Raw genomic sequence first — 21,338 nt, 5'->3', positions numbered from 1 at the left:
TCCAACCACAGTCAAAACCCAGGTCCTGGGGCCTGAGGATGTGCCTGTGTGGTCTGAGAAAAGTGCTGAGCAAGGCCATATATAGGTTGCAATTTGTCCAGGCAGTTTTCTTCAAGTTAGCCTCACTTGAGTGTTGCATGGTTGTGTGCAGCCAGGAGAAGAACAGAACTAACAGCCAGCAATGGAAATGGGAAACGAGGGGGTCAGGAGGCTCAGGATGCTACAGTCACTGTGAGTCCAGTCTGTGCTTGCAGGTACGATGTGGTGTAGCCATCCAAGCACCCCTGGCCACTCTGCAGGTTCAGCAGACCTGCTGCCTGTGGTAAATGGTTGGAGTTGCAGGTCTAAGAGCTCCCTGTAGAAGAGGCATGCTTTAGAGCCCACCTTCAAAAGCAAGCAAGGCAGAAATGAACCAGACATTGTGACTCCTTTCAGCAACTTCATGTCATCTTGGTCCAAGCCAGTTCCTGAGTGGACACCACCAATTAACAGTGGTGATGCTGCTGAGCTGCACTGTGCAGTCCTGACTTGCTTTCTTCCCAAGCCGAGCTGTATTGGCAAGCTGAAGAATTCTGCCCCTTGTGCTGGTATCAGCTGGGGGAGTTTGTGCTCCTAGTGCCCAGCCATGAGGCAGTGCAGATCCCAGGGTCAAGCTGGGCTGCTGCTGTCACTGAAGGGATCTCTCACACCCCCTACCTGCCCCTGCCCAGGTACAGGGGCTCTGCCCATGGCATGGGTCTGACTGGTTCCCTGCTGCTCCTGCCATCAGCTGCCAGGTGCAGCCCAGCACAGCTGAATGTTGGTAACCAGACCCAGCTCAGGAGCAAACCGAGCACTGCCAGTTGTTGTTATTACAGTAAAAGAGACAGCAGGTGCCTTAGAGTTACACTGTCAGGCAATTTGTCACTGTTTTTCAGCAGGAAATCCTTCGTATACTTTGTATTTAGCAATTTTCCTCTCTAGCTGTTGCAGCCTGCAAAGAAAATGGAGAAACACACAAGACAATTCTAGAAGAGTTAGTTCAAACAGTAAGAATGAAAGGTGTTAAAGGGACCTTTTGGTGTCAAAGGAGCTTTTAAAAATCCTGTTATGCCTCATGCAAAGAACTTCTATGATGTTGAAGGAGTATATAAAACAACTATCCTGTGAGGGGGAAATCCAGCAGTTCTGACAGTTCAGCCTCCCAGTGGTCTCCTGAAAAATAAAAATAATTTTAATAACCATAATACTTAATAATAGCAAGCATTAATGTCTTGTGGAACTAGACATTTATGAGATCTACTCCCACATGCTGCTTTCAGTGTGCCCAAAAGGCTGCCTTGGACCACACAGGTGCAGTAGGGAGATCTGAGCAGAGCAGGGGAGCAGAGAGCCTGGCTGGAACAACGGGGACTTGGCTGGCTCACCGCTACTGAGAAAATATCCCAGGGTGGATACCAGTGCTTTCTATAAATAAAGCAAGGGCATAACACAAGGGAGAATGGAGAGCCAGCTGAGCTAAAAGATAGAGTTGGCAGCAAAAGAAATAAAGGACCATGAGACAATTAAAAAGAATCTTGTAATCAGTGGAAAGAAGTTTTGAACAATATATTACTGGGTGTAACAGGAGCTGGGGTTACAGCCATGTTGGACACCATCCCTTTGCATCCTGTCCTTGCAAGTTACAGCCTCTTGAAAGCCCTCCAATGCTGGCTGTACCTAAATCACTTAGCGGTCTCCCACAGGCATCGGGAGCCTTTGGGGAGCTGCAGGCCCTGTGTCACCACATGCCCAGCACTGCTCAGGATGAGCAGCTTCATTCATTGCTCATCCCTGAGCCCCATCAAACCTGCCTGATCACCTGCTGATATGCTGGGAGTTAAAGCTGGAGGGCTTCTCATCATAGTCAAGAGCCACTGCATTTAAATTATGACTAGAGGAGGGGGAGAGAGTGTTCTGTCACCCACATCTTTAAGGCAGCTGTTGATAAATAGGCTAGATAACAGAGGTTAATCCCTGCTGACTGCAGAAGGAACCTGAGCTCCCAAATTCTAAACCCCCTTTTGGTTGAAATCAGCATTTGTCTTGTCCAGCTCAGCTGTTCTTGAAGCCTCTTAATGTGTTTTGCCCAGATTTCCTTGCTCCTTTTTGATGTGTCTCATTGCATTCTGAATGAGGATTGTGCATAATGTTTATTTACAGCAGGGGACAGGACCTAAAGATGCAATGAGTCCCTTTTAGTACCTTGCTCCTATTACCAATAGCATTGTGCTGATTTATTTTACTAACAGAACAGATGAAACAACAGACATGCAGAGGTCAAATGAGACTGTCAGAGGCAGCCCTGTGTTGCAGTCTGATATTGTGGCAGAGTGAGCTTAGCCCTACCTGATTCTCAAATTTCAAGCTCTGCTACCAGTTTATTTTTCTCTCCCTCTGTCATTTCATTCAGTTCTGTTTCTGCTCGGTAGTTTGTGCTGCCTCATTTCCTTTTCCCACTGTTGGTCTTTAAAAAACTTATGACAATAAAAGCTTGCTTCTGGCACAAGAGAAACTAAATGCTGCATTTAACAGGTGAACAAGGCACCGTCTTTTCTTTGGATGATATCCTAGTTGCAGAGTTTCTTTTATACTATCAATTCTTTGGCCAAGTCATAAGTTCAGTGGTGCTAATGCAAATTAAAAGGGAATCGGTTACACTTGTTGGTGTTATAATCAGGTTAGTTAGAAGAGAAGAGGGCAGGATGCATCTCCTTGTCTCTAGTACATTTGTCCTGAGCATACTTAATGCAGCGATGGCTTGAAAAGACCTTAAAACAATTTTGAATTGATAACAGAGGAGTTTACTATTCTGATTTTTGTATAGATTGATTCATTTCAGAAGCAATTACAGTTCCTGAAAAATTTTATGAAGCAAGGTCATATCAGTATTTTTTGTTATTTCAACATATCTTTTAGATTCAATATTAACTTAACTGGAAATGTAACATGAAATCTGATGTATTTTATTAGATTCTGTTTTTAAATAAAGATTACACTGCATGTTTGGAAACAGATCAAGAATTTGCTTCTGGAATCAGACCTTGCATGAAAAATACCGGCTTGCAGTGGTAAGATTTTTTTTTCCTAATACAGATTAGCTCAATTGGTCAGAATATGGTGCTAAATAATGGCAAGGTTTTGGATTCTATATCAGCCATTCACTAAAGAGTTGGACTTGATGACCCTTATGGGTCTTTTGCATCTCAGAATATTCTGTGATTCTTGATTCTGTGATCCTGATAATAGCAATGGTATCTGGTGCATTGTCATGGCATACATCCACACAGCTCTGCCTGGTACTGCATGATAGCAAAGATGAGGAAGGGTTGTGTTGAGACAAAAAGAGCCTCTTCTATTGCTCTGGCATCAGCAGTTTCAGTGCCAAAGAGGTTTTGGGCTGAGTGTTTACAGAGTTGAGTCGACTTTGGGATGTTCTGCATATAAAATGCATGGGTGTTTTTATAAATATATATATATCCATGTGGGCAGGGCTCCTTATGAGGACAAAGTGGACTAAATAGAGACTGAGGGAATATAAAACACACTTGTCCAGCTTCCTGACAAGTTGGTGCAAAGATTATACTTTAGGATTGCACACAGGGGCCAGGCAGCAAATCTATGACATCATATTGCACAGTGGAGAAAAGTGAGCTTTCCAACAGGAGGATTCAACACAGAAATTACCAACACAACCACCTTTGTATTCCACTTTGCTTTAACGTTGCTGTTGAACTCCAAAGATTTGAAATTTTATAAATCTGCGAGCCCAGGTCCTGATAGGCAAGATTGATGTGTATTTATTGGTATAATTCAACGTGATGGTCTTTGGAATTGATCTTTCAGTATGGATGGATGCTGAACAGCTCCTGAAGATTTTCTTCAAATGAAATGTTTGTCCTAACCACCTCTGCAGAGATTTATTCAATGAGCATGACAGTTGGAATATCTGAGAAAGCACCTGGTCTCCTAGGACTTACAAAAAAGAAAATGAGACGTGGGCCCAGAATCTGTTCCAGGATTAGTGCTATACAAAATGTTTTAAGTGATCTTATGCATTTCATGCTTTTCATAGTTATAAAGTTTGGCAGTCTGGAGTGGTTGATTACTGGAGATGAGTGTCTTTGAAGGCAAACTGCAAGACAATGGTCTTGAAATGTGCAAAACTAATGGGCATGTCTGGTATGTTGTGATTATTTTGGAGAGATACTCTGTTAGAAAGAACTACTGCCAACATGTAGGAAGGACTGTGCCTCTTGAACCTTTTGCAGCATTTTGAGAAGGCTGATGGACAAGTCAGCTCAATGTAAGCAGTGAGGAAGTAGGGTTGTGCAGCAACTTAGAGCAGATCAATGCATGTTTGCCACAGCTCTGTGCTGTGCAAATAGATACCACAGTGGTGGGCACACTGTGGCTGAGGGATGGATTAGATGGACTCAATGCACGAGCAGCAGCTGCACATACTCAATTTCCCAGGTCTGCCCTGAGCTTCTCTGGGGCTGAGTTAACCAATTGTGCACATATGTGTCCTATTATGCATGATGTTGCTCTCTCTTTCCATTTTTATTGACTCCATATTATTTTCTATAAATTCTGATTTTGCAATGATGACCACCTCACTGTCCTCTGCAATCTCCCTTCCCCATGTTGCAAACCAGATTCAGCTTTAGCCAGTGCCTACTGACATCATTCCAGTTTGCTTACTGACATCATTCCAGTTTGCTTTCATGTTCTGAGATGCCGCCCATAAATGTACAACACTGGGTGTACAGATAGAGGTCTTTGTGTGTACATGAAAGTTACTACTCAATAGTTCTGATGAGCAGAAAGGGGCTGCAGGGAGCCACATTCCTGGCCACAGCCACAGACCCTGTTCCCCCAGCAGCCTTAGCCATGGCCTGATGGTGATCACAAACCTACAGGCCTACCCTGGAAAATATTTCTTCTGCATGCCACTATGCAGAGACCTGCCAAGTCATGCTAACACCCTTGTCTGGGAAAATGTCCCTTACTTGCTGAATGTAAGACCTTGGGAGAATTTTCAGCCTGAAAGCTTCTAAATCAACTGCAAAAAATGCAATATAATCCAAGAATATGCAATATAGTTCTGAGGACAGCTTCAAAATACAAATGCTGCAAACAGAACTGGAAGGCTGGGGTAAGATTTCTTTGATCTTTCAGGAGGTGTTTGTCTTTCTTGATGCTGTCTTTTTGTCACACAGTTCCTACTGCTCTCTTTGCATCTCTGGTGCAATTGTGCATATTTACTGCAGCATGTGTGGAGATACATTAATTTTATCTTTTTTTTTTTTTTTAAATCTTCCTCCCAGTGGAAGTTGCTTCAGCAGTATTTTATTTAAATTGCACAGCAAAGTGTGTTTTTCCTGTATGAAAAAAGCAAGAGGTACAGAGGCCCATGCTTATATCTGGCTTACACCATTTTAGTTATATGCAATAGTAGCTTTACTTTGGTGTAATTTCATTTGGTTCTCTGTTAATATGCATACTGTGCTGCTAACCTTTCTGATGATCTTTTCCTAAGGATGCTTAGCCAGTACAGAATTCTGATCTGTGCACTCAAGGTGGTAGACAAACAGAAATGTACTTTCCCTACAATAAACTCTTTTTCTCCGATTACTGCAATTCAGCCTAACCACCTGCAGAATGCACACCTGGTTTTTATATTGCATTGATGCCTGGCTGAGAAAGAGTGATAGACTCAGGTCCTTCCCAGATGTATTTGCAATTGTGGATGTCAATAAATTACCCTGAACCATATGGGATCAGCAAAGACATTTTTACTCACCTCGAAAGCGCTTGAAGTATTTTTGCCCGTCTTTATCCAACACAGGGTATTGATCTGGAGCTCAAAAAGGAAAAGTGTTAATGTGTCATGAGAAATTTGTACTGCAAGTCAGTGTGCACCATTTGTGTGTTGTTATTTCACAGATCTGAGGCACAGTTTTAAAAATCTCTTGATGGAACATCTGCCTCTCCCTAAAGTCATTATTGTGTTCTTAGACCTGAGCACCACTTACTTTGGAAGTAAGTACAGTTCCATTAAAATAATCAGGAAGGTACTGATTTATAGTACCTAGGGATCTGCCTGTTCTTTACAAAAATAAATGCAAAAATGTGTGTTCTCTGCCCTTGTTTGTCAGTTTTCCAGCAAGGATAGATGGAATTTTTCTGGAAGTAGGGTTTTAACTATATGAACAATTTCTTTATAGGAAGAAAGCTGGAGAAAGCCCATATTTCTGCATTATTTTCCCCAGCTATTCTCTTGCCACACTAGTTTGTACCTGTAATAGCTATCTCAGTAAAGGAGTTCAGTCTTTACCCAAGTAAATATCTGTGAATATCTGTTCATGTGCAGATATACATATGAAGACAAAGAGTCCTTATTCATGTGTCTCTTGACAGAGGGTCAGCAGAGACAATAATAGTTTTACATAAATAACAAAATGTAATTACCCTAGGGAAAGAAAGTGTGGTGATGCCTGGTTGTTCTATTATTTCTTTACATATTTTTGTGTGTTATTTCTAGTGTATTATGAGACCTTCAGGGGTTTTGGCTGACAGCTTTGTCCTCACTTACTCCAGTGTGACTCCATCAGCTTCCCTGGTACTGAACCACTTGTCCTGGGGTGACTTTATGACTTTATACCTGAGCATACTACTAAACAAATATTAGTTTCCATGCTTTGTTACACAGATGTGATGCAGAGCAGAAACAAACTGATCCTCGGGCCAGACATGTGGTATGGATTGCAATTACAAAGATCAGTAATGAGGATAACACCCTTCACTTACTCCAGTGGTTTCTGGTAGATCCTCCTTTTTCCCACTCTGTAAAAAATAAAAATACTATTAAACACTCCACTCCTCTTCATATCCTAAGCAGTGAACCAGTAACCACAGATGTTTAATAGAACTGGTGAACATTTATACTCTCAAGCATTTTTTTTTTTTTTTTGAGATAGGAAGGAGTGTTTTGGTTCTTGCCAGACACAAACGTGTCTCAAGCTCTGCTGCTGCCATGTGCTGCCCCAGTGAGTCTGCTGGCACATTCATTAAGAGCTGCTGCCTGACAAGGTGAAGTCTTGGTGCATGTATGAGGTTTTGGACTTTTTTTCCTCTGGCTTTGTTTTAAAGCTAACCACAGTTTCCTGTGCAACCTGACCTCTGTGTTTTCAGCATGCCCCAGTGTCATTTCCTTGTGACTCAGATCTGGGCTGGTGTTTGCAGCCTGGCTTTCCCCTCAGGCCTGACCCACAGTGCCAGCATGCACCAGGGAGTGAGGTCCTTGCTCCTGGTATTCCAACCAGGAGGTTGATAGGAACAACCTCTTGTAGGTCTTCACTGGTACACAGCAAGAGGTTGTCAGAAGTTTGACAACAATAGCAGGAATGTGCTATTGAGGCTCTGGGACCTGTTGTTTCAAAATGTCACGGAGGTAAATAATTTAGCAAGATTCATATTTGGGTTTGGTGTTATATGAAAACAAGACTATTAAGGAGTAAATAATCAAAAAAGTATTTGTAAAGGTTGCAAAGTGCCAAGTTTTGAAGATTTAAACCAGTCATCATGAACTGGCAGGAACTCTCCATGAGGAGCTATTTATCCTGACCAAAGTTTCTTGCAAGTGTTTCCAAAGTACCTCTGCTAGGGTCAGCCTATAGGGTCCACTTAAGCTGACCATTGCCCTGATTGATTTTTACGTGCTAAACTACAGAAAATAAGATTATGTCAGAGGTTAATCTATGACACATAATAGTGACCACAACTGATGTGATGTACAATTGCAGCAGAGAAAGCAAAATCATTTTCATGAAAAATAGAATCTGCCAACCTCAGTCTTTGCAGCATTTCAGAGAAAATATCTCTGACATCCTGCATGCACCCATTTCACTCATATATACTGTGAATAGTTTAAGACACCTATCTTGTCTCACAATCTCAGGTCAAAAGGAAATCACTCGTTAAAGAACAAAATTATGAACATGATTGGAGCGCTTTTGAAACGTGCTGTGCTGGCATGCCTGTGCTTTGGTATCCAGAGAGACAGCACGAAGTAGATGGATACCTTTCCCTACACTGACATGGTGTTGTTCCTTGCTCTGGTCCCAAAGGACTGTCCCACCTGAGCCTGAGAGTTTCGGCTGAGGAGACCGGAGAGTACCCACAGGGTACTCCCACAGCAGCCCAGGGTGTGACAGATCATCCTGTCCCCAGACCGAGCCTGCACAGGCCCCCATCAGCTCCTGGAAACTGCCAGGTACCATCCCCCTCCATCTGGCCTGGACCACCTTTAGTCTCGCTCCCCAGGGAACTGTTTTTGTCCCCCTTGTAATGCCTTGAAACAAAACTCTCCCTGCTCAGCTACCCCAGCACTGCCCCGGTGCGGGCTCAGCAGCCCTGCACGCTCTCAGTGCACCCAGCTGATCCGCACAGCTGGGCCTCAGCATTTGGTGGGCAGCAGCACTCAGCACTTCGTCTCATCCTGTGACCTGTCCCCAGCCAGGCTGGAGCTCCAGGGTGGAGCTGGGCCCTGTGAGGATGTTTCCTCAGCAGGGAGCCATGGAAGCTGCCAGCTCCTGCAACCGGAGGAGAGCTTGGCAGCAGTGGCCACTGCCCACGCATGGCTGAGGCACCTGCAGCCCCACCAAACAAGGCCTGGTGAAAACACCTTAACCTGTCCTCAGCAACAGGGTGGGTGTAGATAAATGCCAAAGAACAGAAGTGCAGCTGCAGCTCAAGTACAGAAAATACATTCTGCTTATTGCTGCAGCTCTCAGTGACATCAAAGCAGCTTGGCTGAAGCTCAGCTCTTTACTCCAGCCCTCATCTGTGCTTTTGTGCTGTTCTCATCTTATCTTATAAAGGTGTTAAACAGATTTTCCAGGTCACTTTGTGGTTTTGACACTTGTAAAACAGGCGTGGTTTTTCTTGGAGCTGTGATCTCCAAACACAGCTCAAGGAAGATAATGATGCTTAGTTTGGAGATCTGGGTCTACCTGACTCAGCCACATTGACTGGTGTTGCTACATTATATGTAGCAAGATACTTTTTTACTGTGAAAATATCTGTCCTCTTTTAGGCTTAAGGTGGGAGTTTTAACAGCCATTTAAGTCTGCTCTTAAGGAACGAGTGATCTCACACTTCAGTGGCAAAAAAACTCTTCACAACTTCACTCTAATTTACTCATTCACATCAATTTTGAAGATTATCTAGACTGTCATACTTATATTACAATGAAACAACAGTTACTACTTGAGTAAAAAAAAAAAAAAAAGCTAAGCAAGAACAGAAACAGAAGAATATTTTTTCTGTCTTTTTGCTTTTCGTAATATCTCTTTCCAGAATATACTTGTGACTCTTACTATTGCACTGTCTGCTTACCAGCTCAGTAGACAGAGTACAGGAGTCTGCTGAGTTAGGTAAGTGTACAGTTATTTTTAACCAAGTTGAATATTACATGTCCATATGGCATGTTGTGCAACTGATACACACTGGTGTCACGACATTCTGTCCAGACACTTGTTCTAAATTTAGCTCTAAAGTTAACCTGAGATGTAGGGCAAATAATTAAATGTCAGCCTTGTGAATCAAACCTGTTGCTTTGTGATTTGAACTGAAAGGAGGCATAAACCTCTGCTCTTCTCTGGTTGCATGCTCAGTCAGTGCAGGACAAGGAAGCTTTCTTCATGGCAATATAAAGGACAGTCAATTTGACCAGGGCTTCAGGGACTGTATTCTTTACATACCTATTTGACAGCACACAAAACCAGCATTGGCTAAACAGAGAGGCTGGTGCAGTGTCCTTTAGCGCAGCCTATTCTGGATCCTCTGTTGCACTTGTCTGCATGCTACCACCCCTGTCCCAGGCCTGGCCACCTCACCAGGGGAGTGGGCCAGCACAGCAGGATCAGTGTGGAGGACAGCCTGTCCCCTTGCTTTCAGTCTCTGAGTGCCACAGCAGCAGAGTCACCTCCAGCTGAGCTGGTCAGAAGCAACCTCCAGCATCCATCCCAAGCCAGGCTGGAGCCCATCTTTCTAGAACCCAACTCCTGCACCTCTCCTGTGGGGCTGTGCACAGGAGGGTCCTGCTCTGCCTTGCTGCTCTGCCTCAGCTTCACTCCAAGCATACAGGGAACTGCAACTCCTTGGACTTCATTGTGGTAAAAGTTATGGACATTACTGTAAGCTGCTGAGTTTAGGCAGGGACATTTTTTGGGTTTTGAGGTCTGTTTATTTGTGGCAAGAGTAAAGCAAAGACAGATGCATATGCAGAAAGCCTCTCATGTTGTTGCAGGAAGGGAAGGAGAGCAATGCAATAGGTATTATTGCATACAGCAGGCACAGGAGGTAGAAAGGAATCAGTTTGAAAGGAATTAGAGGGTACCACAGAAAAGCTTCAAAAGAGACTAAACAGAGAGGTAAACAGCAATTGCATATATTCAAGGATTCCTTTTAAAAACTATAAAAAAACTGTTTTTCATAAAAATTGATTTCATCTTTCCACAGAGACACTGTTTTTCCCAGGACCTTTGCTATTCACAGCATCTTGTGTCTCAGGTTGCCATTTCCATCCTCCTGCTCACCTTCAGGAGCCTCAGAGCCCTGGGATTGCAGCAATATCTCTGAATTTTGTGGATTTTGTAAAGGTCAAGGTAAAGGCAAGTCTTTCATTAGAATTCTTAGTAACATACATTATAACAGAAGAGAAATGATATTTGCACAGCAAAGAGAACTAAATGATAATGTTTGTGATTTCACTCTTCCTCCAAGGAACATGTATTTGTTTATGCAGTCTTTGGGTTGTGTTCACTTCATATTAGATTTTCATGTTCCCTCTGACTGATTCTTCTTTCAGGTTGAGTCAGTGGATGTGACCTTATGGTGACATTTGCAGAGTGGCATCGACTGTAGTGGCTGTACACTCTTACAAAGCTCACTGGCAGGGCTGAGTCATTGGATACCTGAAAGTGGTCCTAGAAGCTGGATACTGGGTGTTCCCCTTTGTGCTCATATCACTTTTCCAGAGGAGTGAGGACTTCATTTTGATTAAGTTTAAAAGGGAAAAACTTTCTGTGAGGAGCTACTGTGCAGAGGTGGAAGTCATACACTGAGCCAAAGTCCACCCTATTTCAGGGTGTGTGTCAGCAACCACTGGAGTTGAATAAATTCCTCTTGAAAGGGGAAATATAATCTTGGTTAAGTGATCTCAAAATAGCTACATCTTTCCATCAAAGAAGTATTCAGGCAGCAAAGTTAGTAAGGAATAATGTATATCATATTCATTACCCCTGGGCACGCGTGACATCCTGCTCCTTTTCCCATACAAGTTCCTCAGGCTCTTCACCTCTCTCAGGGTATTGTAGCCAAAGCAATCATTAGTTTTTGCAAAGGAAATTGAAACCGTCTTTTCTTGTGGGCGTTTCTATATTCTCATTATTTGAACATGACTTGTGTAGCAGAGGCACATGAGAGCTGCTTGTGGTTCTGGTGTTGGCATTTATTCTTTGGGACTGTCTGATGGAAGCACAGCATGGCAACAATGAATGCCAAGCTCTGCTCACTGGATATGATGGTAAAGGATGAATACTCTAGCTCTGTGCTCTCAGGGAAATGTGCCACTCAACATACCTTGCTGCCTTTCTGCAGAAAAAACTTCAGACCAGATCTAAGTAACAAGACAATAGTTAGAGGTAATTGGTGCACAAAGACATACACGGTCCTGAGGCAAGGTATTATGCAGATTTTCAGTGCAGGAACTGTTGCTATCAGAACTAGTCAGTATTTTCTTCCTTTCAGAAGATCCACAGATGTGCCCAGTGTTTGGATGCAGCAGTCAGTCACCACTGGTAGGTACAGGCTGTGGACGAGTTTGCACTGATGCCCATTCTCACCTGCACTTCATCATGGGAAGGCACATCTGCAGCAGCTCTGTACTCTCAGTGAGTCAGTAACAAGCTCACTGCTCTCCTGGGATGCACAAATTAACTTTGTTTTTTCCTCCAGCCTCAGCTGCCAGATTCAGCTGTGTAGCTTCGTAGAGCTGAAGGGCTTAGTAGTGATGACAGGCTAATTAATTCAACTAATGGAAGTAGAAACAAAGGAAAGAAATTTTAAATGTGCTTTCCTAATGTGGCTTCTTTTGGCTATTTTGAGGAAATATGAAGGAGAAGACAATCTTGCTGATTATTTTTCCATTTGTTTTCACATGGTCATCCTTCTTTTCTCCTCCCAGATTAAAATCTCTTCTACTGTGCCTTGTTTATGAGACCCTAGCTGACTCCCCCCCATCAGCATGAGTTGGCCATTTCCATCACTTCTATTTAAAGGAAGTGAACAGATCTAATATGCAGTGTCTGAGTTTGAAATCTGTCCCAGAAAGCAGTGGAAATTTACATATTTATTTTTGCAGGTGACATTTGTAATCTATTGAAATGCCTCAGAGTCAAGCTGAAAATGCAGATCTGTAACTTTGCATGCCGCAGGAGAAATATTAGCCAATCTGATGCAATGCTAATAAATCATGATTGTTATTATTATGCTTTGGATGTGTTGTAATAAAGCCACAATATTGTTTTATTGGGAAAAAAATCAACTCCCACATGTATGATTTCATTTCTGTATAGTATTATTTCTGTAATTAAAATTCAAACTTATATGAGGTTGTCCTCTGAGGATTTCACAGATACTAATTAAATAAGGTCTTATTCAGTAGTCTCTATCCATATAAGTAGTCCTGTTGGCTTCCCATCTGCAAGGAATTTTGGACTGTTCTCTGAAGTTAATGCATTTGATTATTTCCACTTCACTAATGTAGAAAATTATACACAGAGGAGTTAAATGATTTACTCAAGACAAAAGAGAGAGCTAATGGTATCTGAAAATAGATCTTCTGAAGCAGAGTCCCGTGCTTTTATTGGAAAATGGTGCATCAGCATTCATAGCAGCTTCAGATACATCAAGTGTGCACAGAGTTTTGCAAGGAAGCCCAGAAACATGGGAGGGAAGGGAACTGCAGGGTGCCTGCTGTGAGTGGCATGGGGAGCCACCTGCAATGTTCATAGCCCATGGGACCTTAAGCCCCAACGTCTTTTCATAATCAAACAGGCCATCCTGGAAAATTCAGACACCTTTGCCTTTGCAAAGCATGAATCTGCATCACAGTATCTGCAATTTTTCTTGAGTTCAGTGATCAAGGGTGAGAGATTACCAAAAAGTAAGTGGAAGGGTTAAACAAAGGAGATGCTCATGGTTTTAAGCCAAGGGTAATTACAATCTTGAAATAGCACTGGCTGTTGTTTAAAAGTCACAGAGGACTGGCTGACATGTTGTCAAGGGTGTATGAGTTTCTCACACTCTTGGTGATGACATTCAGGGCTCCTTTTGTCTGTCACAGTAACTGCTGAATGACTTTAACTTTGGACAGAACAGTCCCAGCACTAGTTATGAGGGGCAGATCGTTTTCCAGACAGCAGGGAGGGAAGGTGTGCCATGTACTCACCATGATATCATGCTGGAGCAAGATGGATTGAGGAGCAAGCATGGAGAGGGAATGATGCTGGTCCTGAAGGACTCTAAAAGCAAAGCAGATGACTTGAAAGGAATCATATATTAGTGGATTATATGGTCTTACTACAATTTTCCCTCCAAGATTGCTCTTGCTAAGCCTTAGGCGGGGGTGTTCATGCATTGACAAGGTGCCTTCAGTGAACCTGAGCCTCCACAAGGTACTCAGAAAGGGTTCCAGACCCACTTCCATCTAGGCTTTATTCTTGGTATGTGCAATGTTTTGCCATGGGAATGAGTGAAGGAGGAGCTGAAGGAAAATGTATAGGCAAAACTTTGCTATCTTATTATGGTTTCCCTTCATTCGTTGTATTTGCTGGACAATCACATGGAAACCTTTCCAAAGTGAGCACTATTATTCCCACGATCTAAATGATCCAAGGTCAGTTCTCCCATATGTGCCTGACTCTTTTCTTCTAACTCTTCATCCCTGGATCAGTGCTATCTCCTACCTGGCCAGCTTGTCTTCTTCAGGATGTGGGGAAGATGGATACCACTTCACATTTATGGCCTTGAGGAGTCTGAGAGAGTCTATTGTTCACACTTAGGTGGTACGAAAGCAGTCCTTTTCCACTAGTAAGCTCTTACAAATACAACTTGGAATAGGTTCACAAGTGCTGTTGTCATCTTTTGGAATCCTGAATTCTCCAACTTGAAGCCGTAAAAACGTATGAACAACTCCAAGACATCAGTAAATACCCAGTAATGTTTGGTTGTTTTGTTTAAAAAGCATCAGCTAAAACAAAAGTAAATGGAGGTCACTTCTCCCCAAGCAAATAAAACTCTCCAGGACAGCATACTTTACTTGAAAATTATATGGCAATTTTCTTTTCTTCTTTAGGTTCCAGAAACATATCCATATATGGTCTACTTGTCAGGGACAATAAATAATGATGTAATAGAAAGGTCAGCTTTGTGTCATTTAGCTCCAGGATGTTGATGAAGTGAAGTTCTTCAGAAAATGCAACAAAGAACTTCAGGATTGGTACAAGTTTCTGCTGTGCATCTTCAAACAGGAAATCTGAGATTGGGAACAACTTATATTTTGGCTTGTATTCACTGATCATGGGGTGATCCAGAAATAAACTCCAGGCTTCAAAGTGAGCGTGTTTCAAAGCTGTCCTGCAGTTGATCGAAACATCCAGGCAAAGCAGGGAGACAAATACCAGCAAGCATTTTCTGAATTAAGACTTAACCAAGGAGACAACCCATTTCAACACTATTATTACCCTTTTATTTCAGAACAAAAAGGTAATGCAAATATGCATGTTTTGAACTTATTTAGTACTTTCAATCTCTCAGTTCATTATGTCTATGCAAATATTTATTCCTACAGTAATTTGTAACCTAACACCCTAACAGTCTTGGGAGCTCTTTGATTTGCTTTTGTTTGTTTTGGGCTTTGGTATTTTTTTCAAATATGCTGTAAAATACTGTCTGTTAAACAGAACAGTAGCTCTGTCATTTCCTTATTTTTCTTTTACTCGCAGGTGGTGCCTGTATCTTTGTCCCTAGAATATCTTGCTCAGAAATCAATGCTGTACCTTACAACATACTAATGTAGAATGTAGCATGCAAGGCACAGTGTGAAAGAGAAAAATTACATCAGCAAAAAATGTCTTTAATTTTTAAATTTCTAGTTGACTTGATATAAAGCTAATATTGCACTAATTTCTGTGTGAATTAATATGTTCTGAGGAGAAATAAAAGCTTGCAGGTGTATAATTTCTAGTAAAGAATTTGCGCAGAACCATGATTTGGTGGCATCAGGGCATATGCCATGCTGATAGGTGACCTGTTTTGACAGCTGGGGCTGAACATGGGGATTTGTTTGCTCAGAGGATTCCTTTGGGAAGCTTGGCTTTGCTCTTTCAGCACTGGGCTAGAACTTGAGTGGTTTGCATAAACTGTCACTACAGAGAATCCTTGCCTGTTGCCACAGCAGGACAGCGTGAGGTGTCATCATTCTGATGTCTCAGCACTGGCAGAGCTGATGGGCATTCAAATCTTTCTATTTTTAAAAAAAATCATTTGCTCCCTTGTAACAGCTATCCAATATGATACCCTTGGAAAACTGCAAAGGTTTATCAGGAAACTGACCTAAAACGTAGCAAAAATGCGAGCACTTTAAATTCTGGTTTCCACTGCCCGCGGAGGATCTGTCCTGAAAGGTGCCACAGTGAACTGAAATAGGGCTCAGTTTGCTGTGAAGACATCCAGCCTGTTTGCCTTCCCCCGTGTGTGCTCCTGTGATTTCAGAAGTAAAGACAAACACGTGGAAAGGCAAACACAGATCTGCAGAAGCAGGAGCTCAACTATTCCTCGCAAAAGGCAAAATTATGAAGCTGCTCCTCTCCTCTCCTCTCTCTTTTGCAGCCTCCAAAGACTTGGTTATGTTTTCACGAATGTGGTTTATTGCACCCTGAGCCATAAATAACAAGGTTCTGTATTCAGTTACAAGTTCACTGGAATAAACTCAGCGCAAAGGCAGGCAAAGCCTGGCTCTGTTCCCTTAATGACCTTGTCACTTATCTGCCATCCTGCTCTGACAGAAATAAGGAATTCTGCTAATTCTGCTGCCTGGGATCTATTGGGGGGGGGCAGCCTCGCTAAGCTTTTCTTTAAAGAAGTGCTATCAACGGGGACCAGTTGTTTCAAATGCTAATGGTATTGAATTGCACGGTTCTGCATGTTCAAAGCCAGCCGTAATCCTTGTTTATTTATGTTGCATCAGGGATCAGAGGCCAATTCTCCTAAGCAGTATGTTGACAGAGCTTGTAGTCCGAACATAATAGCAACGTAATTGTGTTTGTCTCTGGCTTTTGCCATCATGTAGGTGATTACTGGTAGTCCCCATTGTGAGTAGTACCTTTGGTTTCAGAGATCTACCAGGTACAGCTGCTCATCAACACAGGTTAGGAGGTCGAAGCATGGTTCTTGCACAAGTATTTTATTTCCAGCCTTACGTTCTGGTCACTGGATGCATCTAAGTTGTCTCTGTATAGCACAGGTCTGATTACACATGTGAATTAACAAACTCTCACTGAAATCAGGATGGCAAAATTAAAATCAGGATCAGAATCTATGTAGAAATGGTGGTAAGTTTAGATTCCAGAAGATCTTGTCAGACTGATTTACTAAATGGCAGCACAGACAGCAGAATTCCAAGACATGTCTCTGCCAAGAGAGATCACTAGTGAAGCCATCAGACCTGGAAGCAAAGCACTCTCTAAGAAATAATATGGTCCCTATAGCCAGAGCTTTAAAAATCAGGTTCTGCTGTCCCAGTAGGTGCTGTATGCTACCTGCATGTGAGGATGGGTTCTTGGGCTGCTAGAGAAATGCAGAGTACAGCCAAATATTAAAACATTACCCCGAATACCTAAAGTTAGGATGAAGAATAAATACAGCATTTAACTTTTAAATCTAATTCCAATACTTTAAACCTACAGTAAGCTGGCTTAGAACAAGGAAATAGATTCAAGCTGCATTTAGAAAGACCACTTTGGCCAGATCTTGCTAATCCAGATTTGTTCAAATATTTCTAGCAACAAAGATTGATTTTTTTTTTCCACACCTTCATTACTGAAAGTGGAAAATATTTAGCACATTAGCCTAGTGAGCTTTTATTAAGTCTGTAGTTGGCAGTTCACTGATGGCCTCAGATGGGGTAAACTTAGCCCTGCTGTGTCAGCTGAGCCAGGCCTCTGCCAGGTGATGCCACTGAGTTTGGCCTCAGGGAAAGAAGGGTAAACTGAATCAGGCTGTGGTGCATTAGCCTCCAGCCAAGGGCATGTGCTCAGCCTGTTATTGCAGCTCAGCTGTCTCCCTGCAGCTCCTGGCAGACATAACCCAGACCAGTGCCCCTGTCCTGTAGTCCTGCAGTTTCAAACAAAAGCATCCTCAGGTGGAAGGGGAGGGTGGTGGCTCTGCTGTGCTCTGCTCTGCAGGGAGCTGTAGGGAAGAAGGCATGAGCCCTGCCTCCTGCCAAACTCAGTCACAGCACATGGGCAAACTGCACACACACACTTGTCTGAGCAAGTGGAGAGAGCAGGGGGATGCAGGGACAGCTTCAAGCACAACTAGAACACTCTCTGCAGGGGTTCAGGACAGCCAAGGCTGTCCCTGGCTCTCAGGAAGGACCCGAAAGCTCCTGCAGCCCAGGATGTGACCCCCACACCTTCATCGTGTTTGTGCAGTGCCATGGGCAGAACTGGAAGCTTTCTCTATTTTGAGCCCTATGAAATTTCTCCCTGCAGGATGAGTCAGTAAGGGGAGCTGCAGCCAGCAGTGTTTCTGCACTCTATGGAACTCCTGTCAAAATATTTAGATTAGCTAGGCTCACCAACACGCAGACGAGGTTCTCCCTTTTCTCTGCGAATAGGTTGGACCCAGTTCACCCCTACAAAGGATAAGAGGATGAAATAGGAGTAATCCCCAAGAATCTAAAATCTTCCCTTTTGCTCCCTTTGCCTTAAGAATGTGTGAAACAAAAGGAAGGAGGGGAAGAAGGTCCAGAAGCAGCCTTTATACCTACATCCATTTGGGATGTGGTGAAACAGCTCTATCAGTTAGCTCCTCTGTGCCAGGGTGTGGAGCTGTGTTGGCAGAGGTGTCCTGTACAGTACTTAAAGCCCAGGCTCCCACAGAAGGCCCTGCAACACCCAGCTCAGATCACAGCAGCGATGGATTCACTGCCATAAGAATGGTGGCAATGGGGAGGATACAGGCCCTCGAAAGGGAGCAATTTCATCTCCATTCTTGCTTCCTCCAAGGATTCATTGTGCATCACCTCCATTAGGAGCTTAAGATCAGATCCTGCCCTCCCTGCTGACGGCTTTGTTTAGGTTTCTGAGTCACCACTGGGGCCAGGTCCCTACATTCAGGCATTGCAGTGCTGGATGCTGCAGACGATTGCTGGATGTTGCTGCCAGCTGCAGCCGGTGGTTCCACACATCTGCAGCTCACCAGGCACCACGTGAGTTCCGAGGCTGAGAGACTGTGGGAGTACTGCCCAGCGTGCCAGGGGCTGAGCAAGCCCAGCAGCAGCAGAACTTCTGGACAAACAAAGCTGTGCAATGGTTCCTAGCCAGCTGCTGGCTGGAGAGCAGCCAAAGGCAGGTACAGGAGCATGGGGGCACAGGGAGGCTGCCAGCGGGGTGACATCTGGGCTTGGATCTTTGGGACAGCAAGGGTCACAGTAGAGTAGAGGCACCAACTGAAAAAAAAAATAAGCAACAGCAGTCATGAGAGATCTGGCTGAAAATAAAGGGGTGAAAAAAAAAAAAAAGAAAGAAAAACCACCAAAATTGGGTTGCATTATTTACAGCAATTGAAGGTTTTATTTTGGCATTTTTCATGGCTGTAAAATATGTCCTTTGTTGTTGATAGTCATAATGTCAATCTGAAATCTGCTGGGCTTCCCTTTACCCTGAAGTCTTCCCATTTTTTTCTGGAATGGGCTTAGAGCTGAGGTGGCTGTAAATGTGGGAAATATCACCATGTCTGAAGTGAAAAGCCTAAGTCCAAGATTTTAAGTTACTTGATTGAGTCAAGCTCTTGCAATCTCTTCAAACTGTATTTGGGGAGCTGCCATTTCCTCCAGGTCAAGACTTGGCTGTGCCCACAGCAGCAAGGGCTGCTGCAGCAGGGCACCTTCCTGCTGGAGTGACGCCCATGGGCTGCTGGACCCCTGTGCCACAGGTTCAGCATGAGTGCCCAGGAAACCAGGCTGAGCTGGGTGCTTGCTGGAGAGAGCAGCTATAAGGGCAGGGAGCTGACAGCTCCCCTGAGGCTCCTGCTGAGGCAGCTCCTGAGCAGTGGGAAGCTGGGTGGTCCTGCTGTCCCCACGCTCGTGGCTCTGCTGGCTGGCCCAGATCATCAGGACGTGGTCCTGGGCAGAGCAGGGCTGTGTGGAGCTGAAGGCCAGCCCTGCTGTGGCACTGATGGGACAGGGACTGGCAGCCACAGGGTAGGGGGCAGGCAGCTTTCCTGGTAACTCCACTGGTACACTCAGCCAGCCCCTCACCTCTCTGCACCTGGGGAACATGTCCCCACAGTCCTCTCCTGCTGGGTCCCTGTCCTCCTCTGTCATGTCCCTGTCCTCCTGAGCAGCTTGTTCCCATTGCTCCTCATCCTAGTGCTCCCCATTATGTTACACAGTTCTTGTTCAGTGCTTATAAAATCAAACCTATTCTGCACGGGCTGTCATCTTCTTAAAAGAGGCAAGCTTTTCCACCTCCTCCCATAAAACAAACCCTTGGCTCTTGAACACTGATGGCCAGAGTGCTCTCTGGCATCCAAACGAGACCTTGCTAGAGCATTGTACCATTCATTGTATCAGTACTTCCCTATCACTGCTGGAAATTCTGCAGTATTTTGAATTGTCTTTGCCTTTTAGAGTTCTGCAGTGGTGGTTCACAGTCATTCTGTGATTGCTGAGTGTGGCCAATGTTTCTCACTTCTCTCATTCCCATCTCACTCATGACCTTGAACTTTGTTCTGTGAAAAAGAAAAAAAAGAGAAGTGAAACAGACCATTGTGGTGTTGCTCTCTTCGCTGAGTGAAACAAAGTCACTTCAAAGCATAGCTTTGTATGTTGCTTGAAGATCTCCAGATAAGGTGGAAAAAATTACAAAGCTTCTTTGCACTTCATGGTGGAGAACCTGTCCTTACAGAAAACCAGCAAAGAGAAAACTTCTTCCCTTAATTTTCTGCAATTACAGCAAGAAATAAAACCAACAAAAAGAGACATCCATTGGTCTTCTCCTAAATAAAATTCAAAAATTTATCACTTTAATCTTAAGGGGATTTCCTTTACCTATTTTTCTCTTGAAAGGTGGTAACTAGAATAAGCAGATAAAAACTTGCCTTGCTTGCAACAACTCCCCCTTTTTTAAACACCAGATAAACCAGTTATTTCTGTGTCATTGAAAGGAGTTAGTTCACTGAGTTTACATGCAGATTTTAGCTGATAATGTTCTCTCCCTGGTGAAGGATTTCTGAAGGGTTTCTTGCTCAGCGTAATTAAGAGGCAGACCCAAATGACAGTACAAGATAGTTGAGAGGATTTTTTGTTTTCCAGATTTTGATGATCACAATTCTCCTTTTACAGGAAAGCGAAGAATTATAAAAATGGCTACGACGGCAGCAAATACTCAAAGACAAACGATAGGCTGCGAGGAGTACAGTCTGTACAGCAGCCTGAGCGAGGATGAGCTAATAAAGATGGCCATCCAGCAGAGCTTGGAAGAGGACTCGGCGGGTCAGCCGGTGGCCCAGAGCCCCCAGAAGTCGCTGGTGGCCCGTGCTGGTGAAGTGGGCGCCCCAAGCCGTGCCAGCCCACACAACCCTCCCTACCGCATCTACCCCTGGCAAAGGTAAGGAGTGCCAGCCCGAGCTGCTCCCCAGAGAGCCCTGGCAGGAGGGGAAGGCAGGCTCCCTGTCAGTGCACTGCTCTCTAATTAGCGCTGCCAGGCGCCTCCTCTGCCAGTCTGTCATTAGCCTTAAAGCAGGAGCCTGCTATAAATCCAGTGAGGTCAACACTCTACGTGCTCGCAGGGAGAGGAGGATGTGCTTGATGTTGTCTGTTTTAAGCAACAAATTAAAAAAAGGGCACAGCCACAAGCTTTCCTGAACAGAAGCCCTCCCAAGGCCAGCTGCACCTTTCCACCACTGTATGCCAAGTTTACAGTGGTGGAGTAAAGCTTATGTTATGAGAAAAAATAAAAGAGGCA

At 43.8% G+C, this 21,338-nt stretch overlaps 1 protein-coding gene across 3 annotated transcripts in view; it reads left to right on the top strand.

Moving 5' to 3' along the window:
* ASB2 (ankyrin repeat and SOCS box containing 2) overlaps window positions 1–21,338 on the top strand; it is a 47,310-nt gene that overhangs the window by 770 nt on the left and 25,202 nt on the right. The window contains exons 1-2 of one of the 3 annotated variants that reach the window (XM_030274900.4): window positions 14,503–14,853; window positions 20,717–20,981. In XM_030274900.4, the coding sequence (XP_030130760.4) occupies window positions 20,737–20,981 (245 nt within the window). In that variant the 5' untranslated portion in view covers window positions 14,503–14,853; window positions 20,717–20,736. Of the gene's footprint in view, window positions 1–14,502; window positions 14,854–20,716; window positions 20,982–21,338 lie in introns of those variants that run through there. The other 2 variants (XM_030274902.4, XM_030274901.4) reach the window with 2 other exon arrangements.

Source organism: Taeniopygia guttata, chromosome 5 (genome assembly GCF_048771995.1).
Source record: "Taeniopygia guttata chromosome 5, bTaeGut7.mat, whole genome shotgun sequence".
Taxonomy (NCBI): Eukaryota; Metazoa; Chordata; class Aves; order Passeriformes; family Estrildidae; genus Taeniopygia; species Taeniopygia guttata.
Note: the sequence above shows the minus strand (reverse complement) of the source record. Positions and strands in the feature narration are given on the sequence as shown.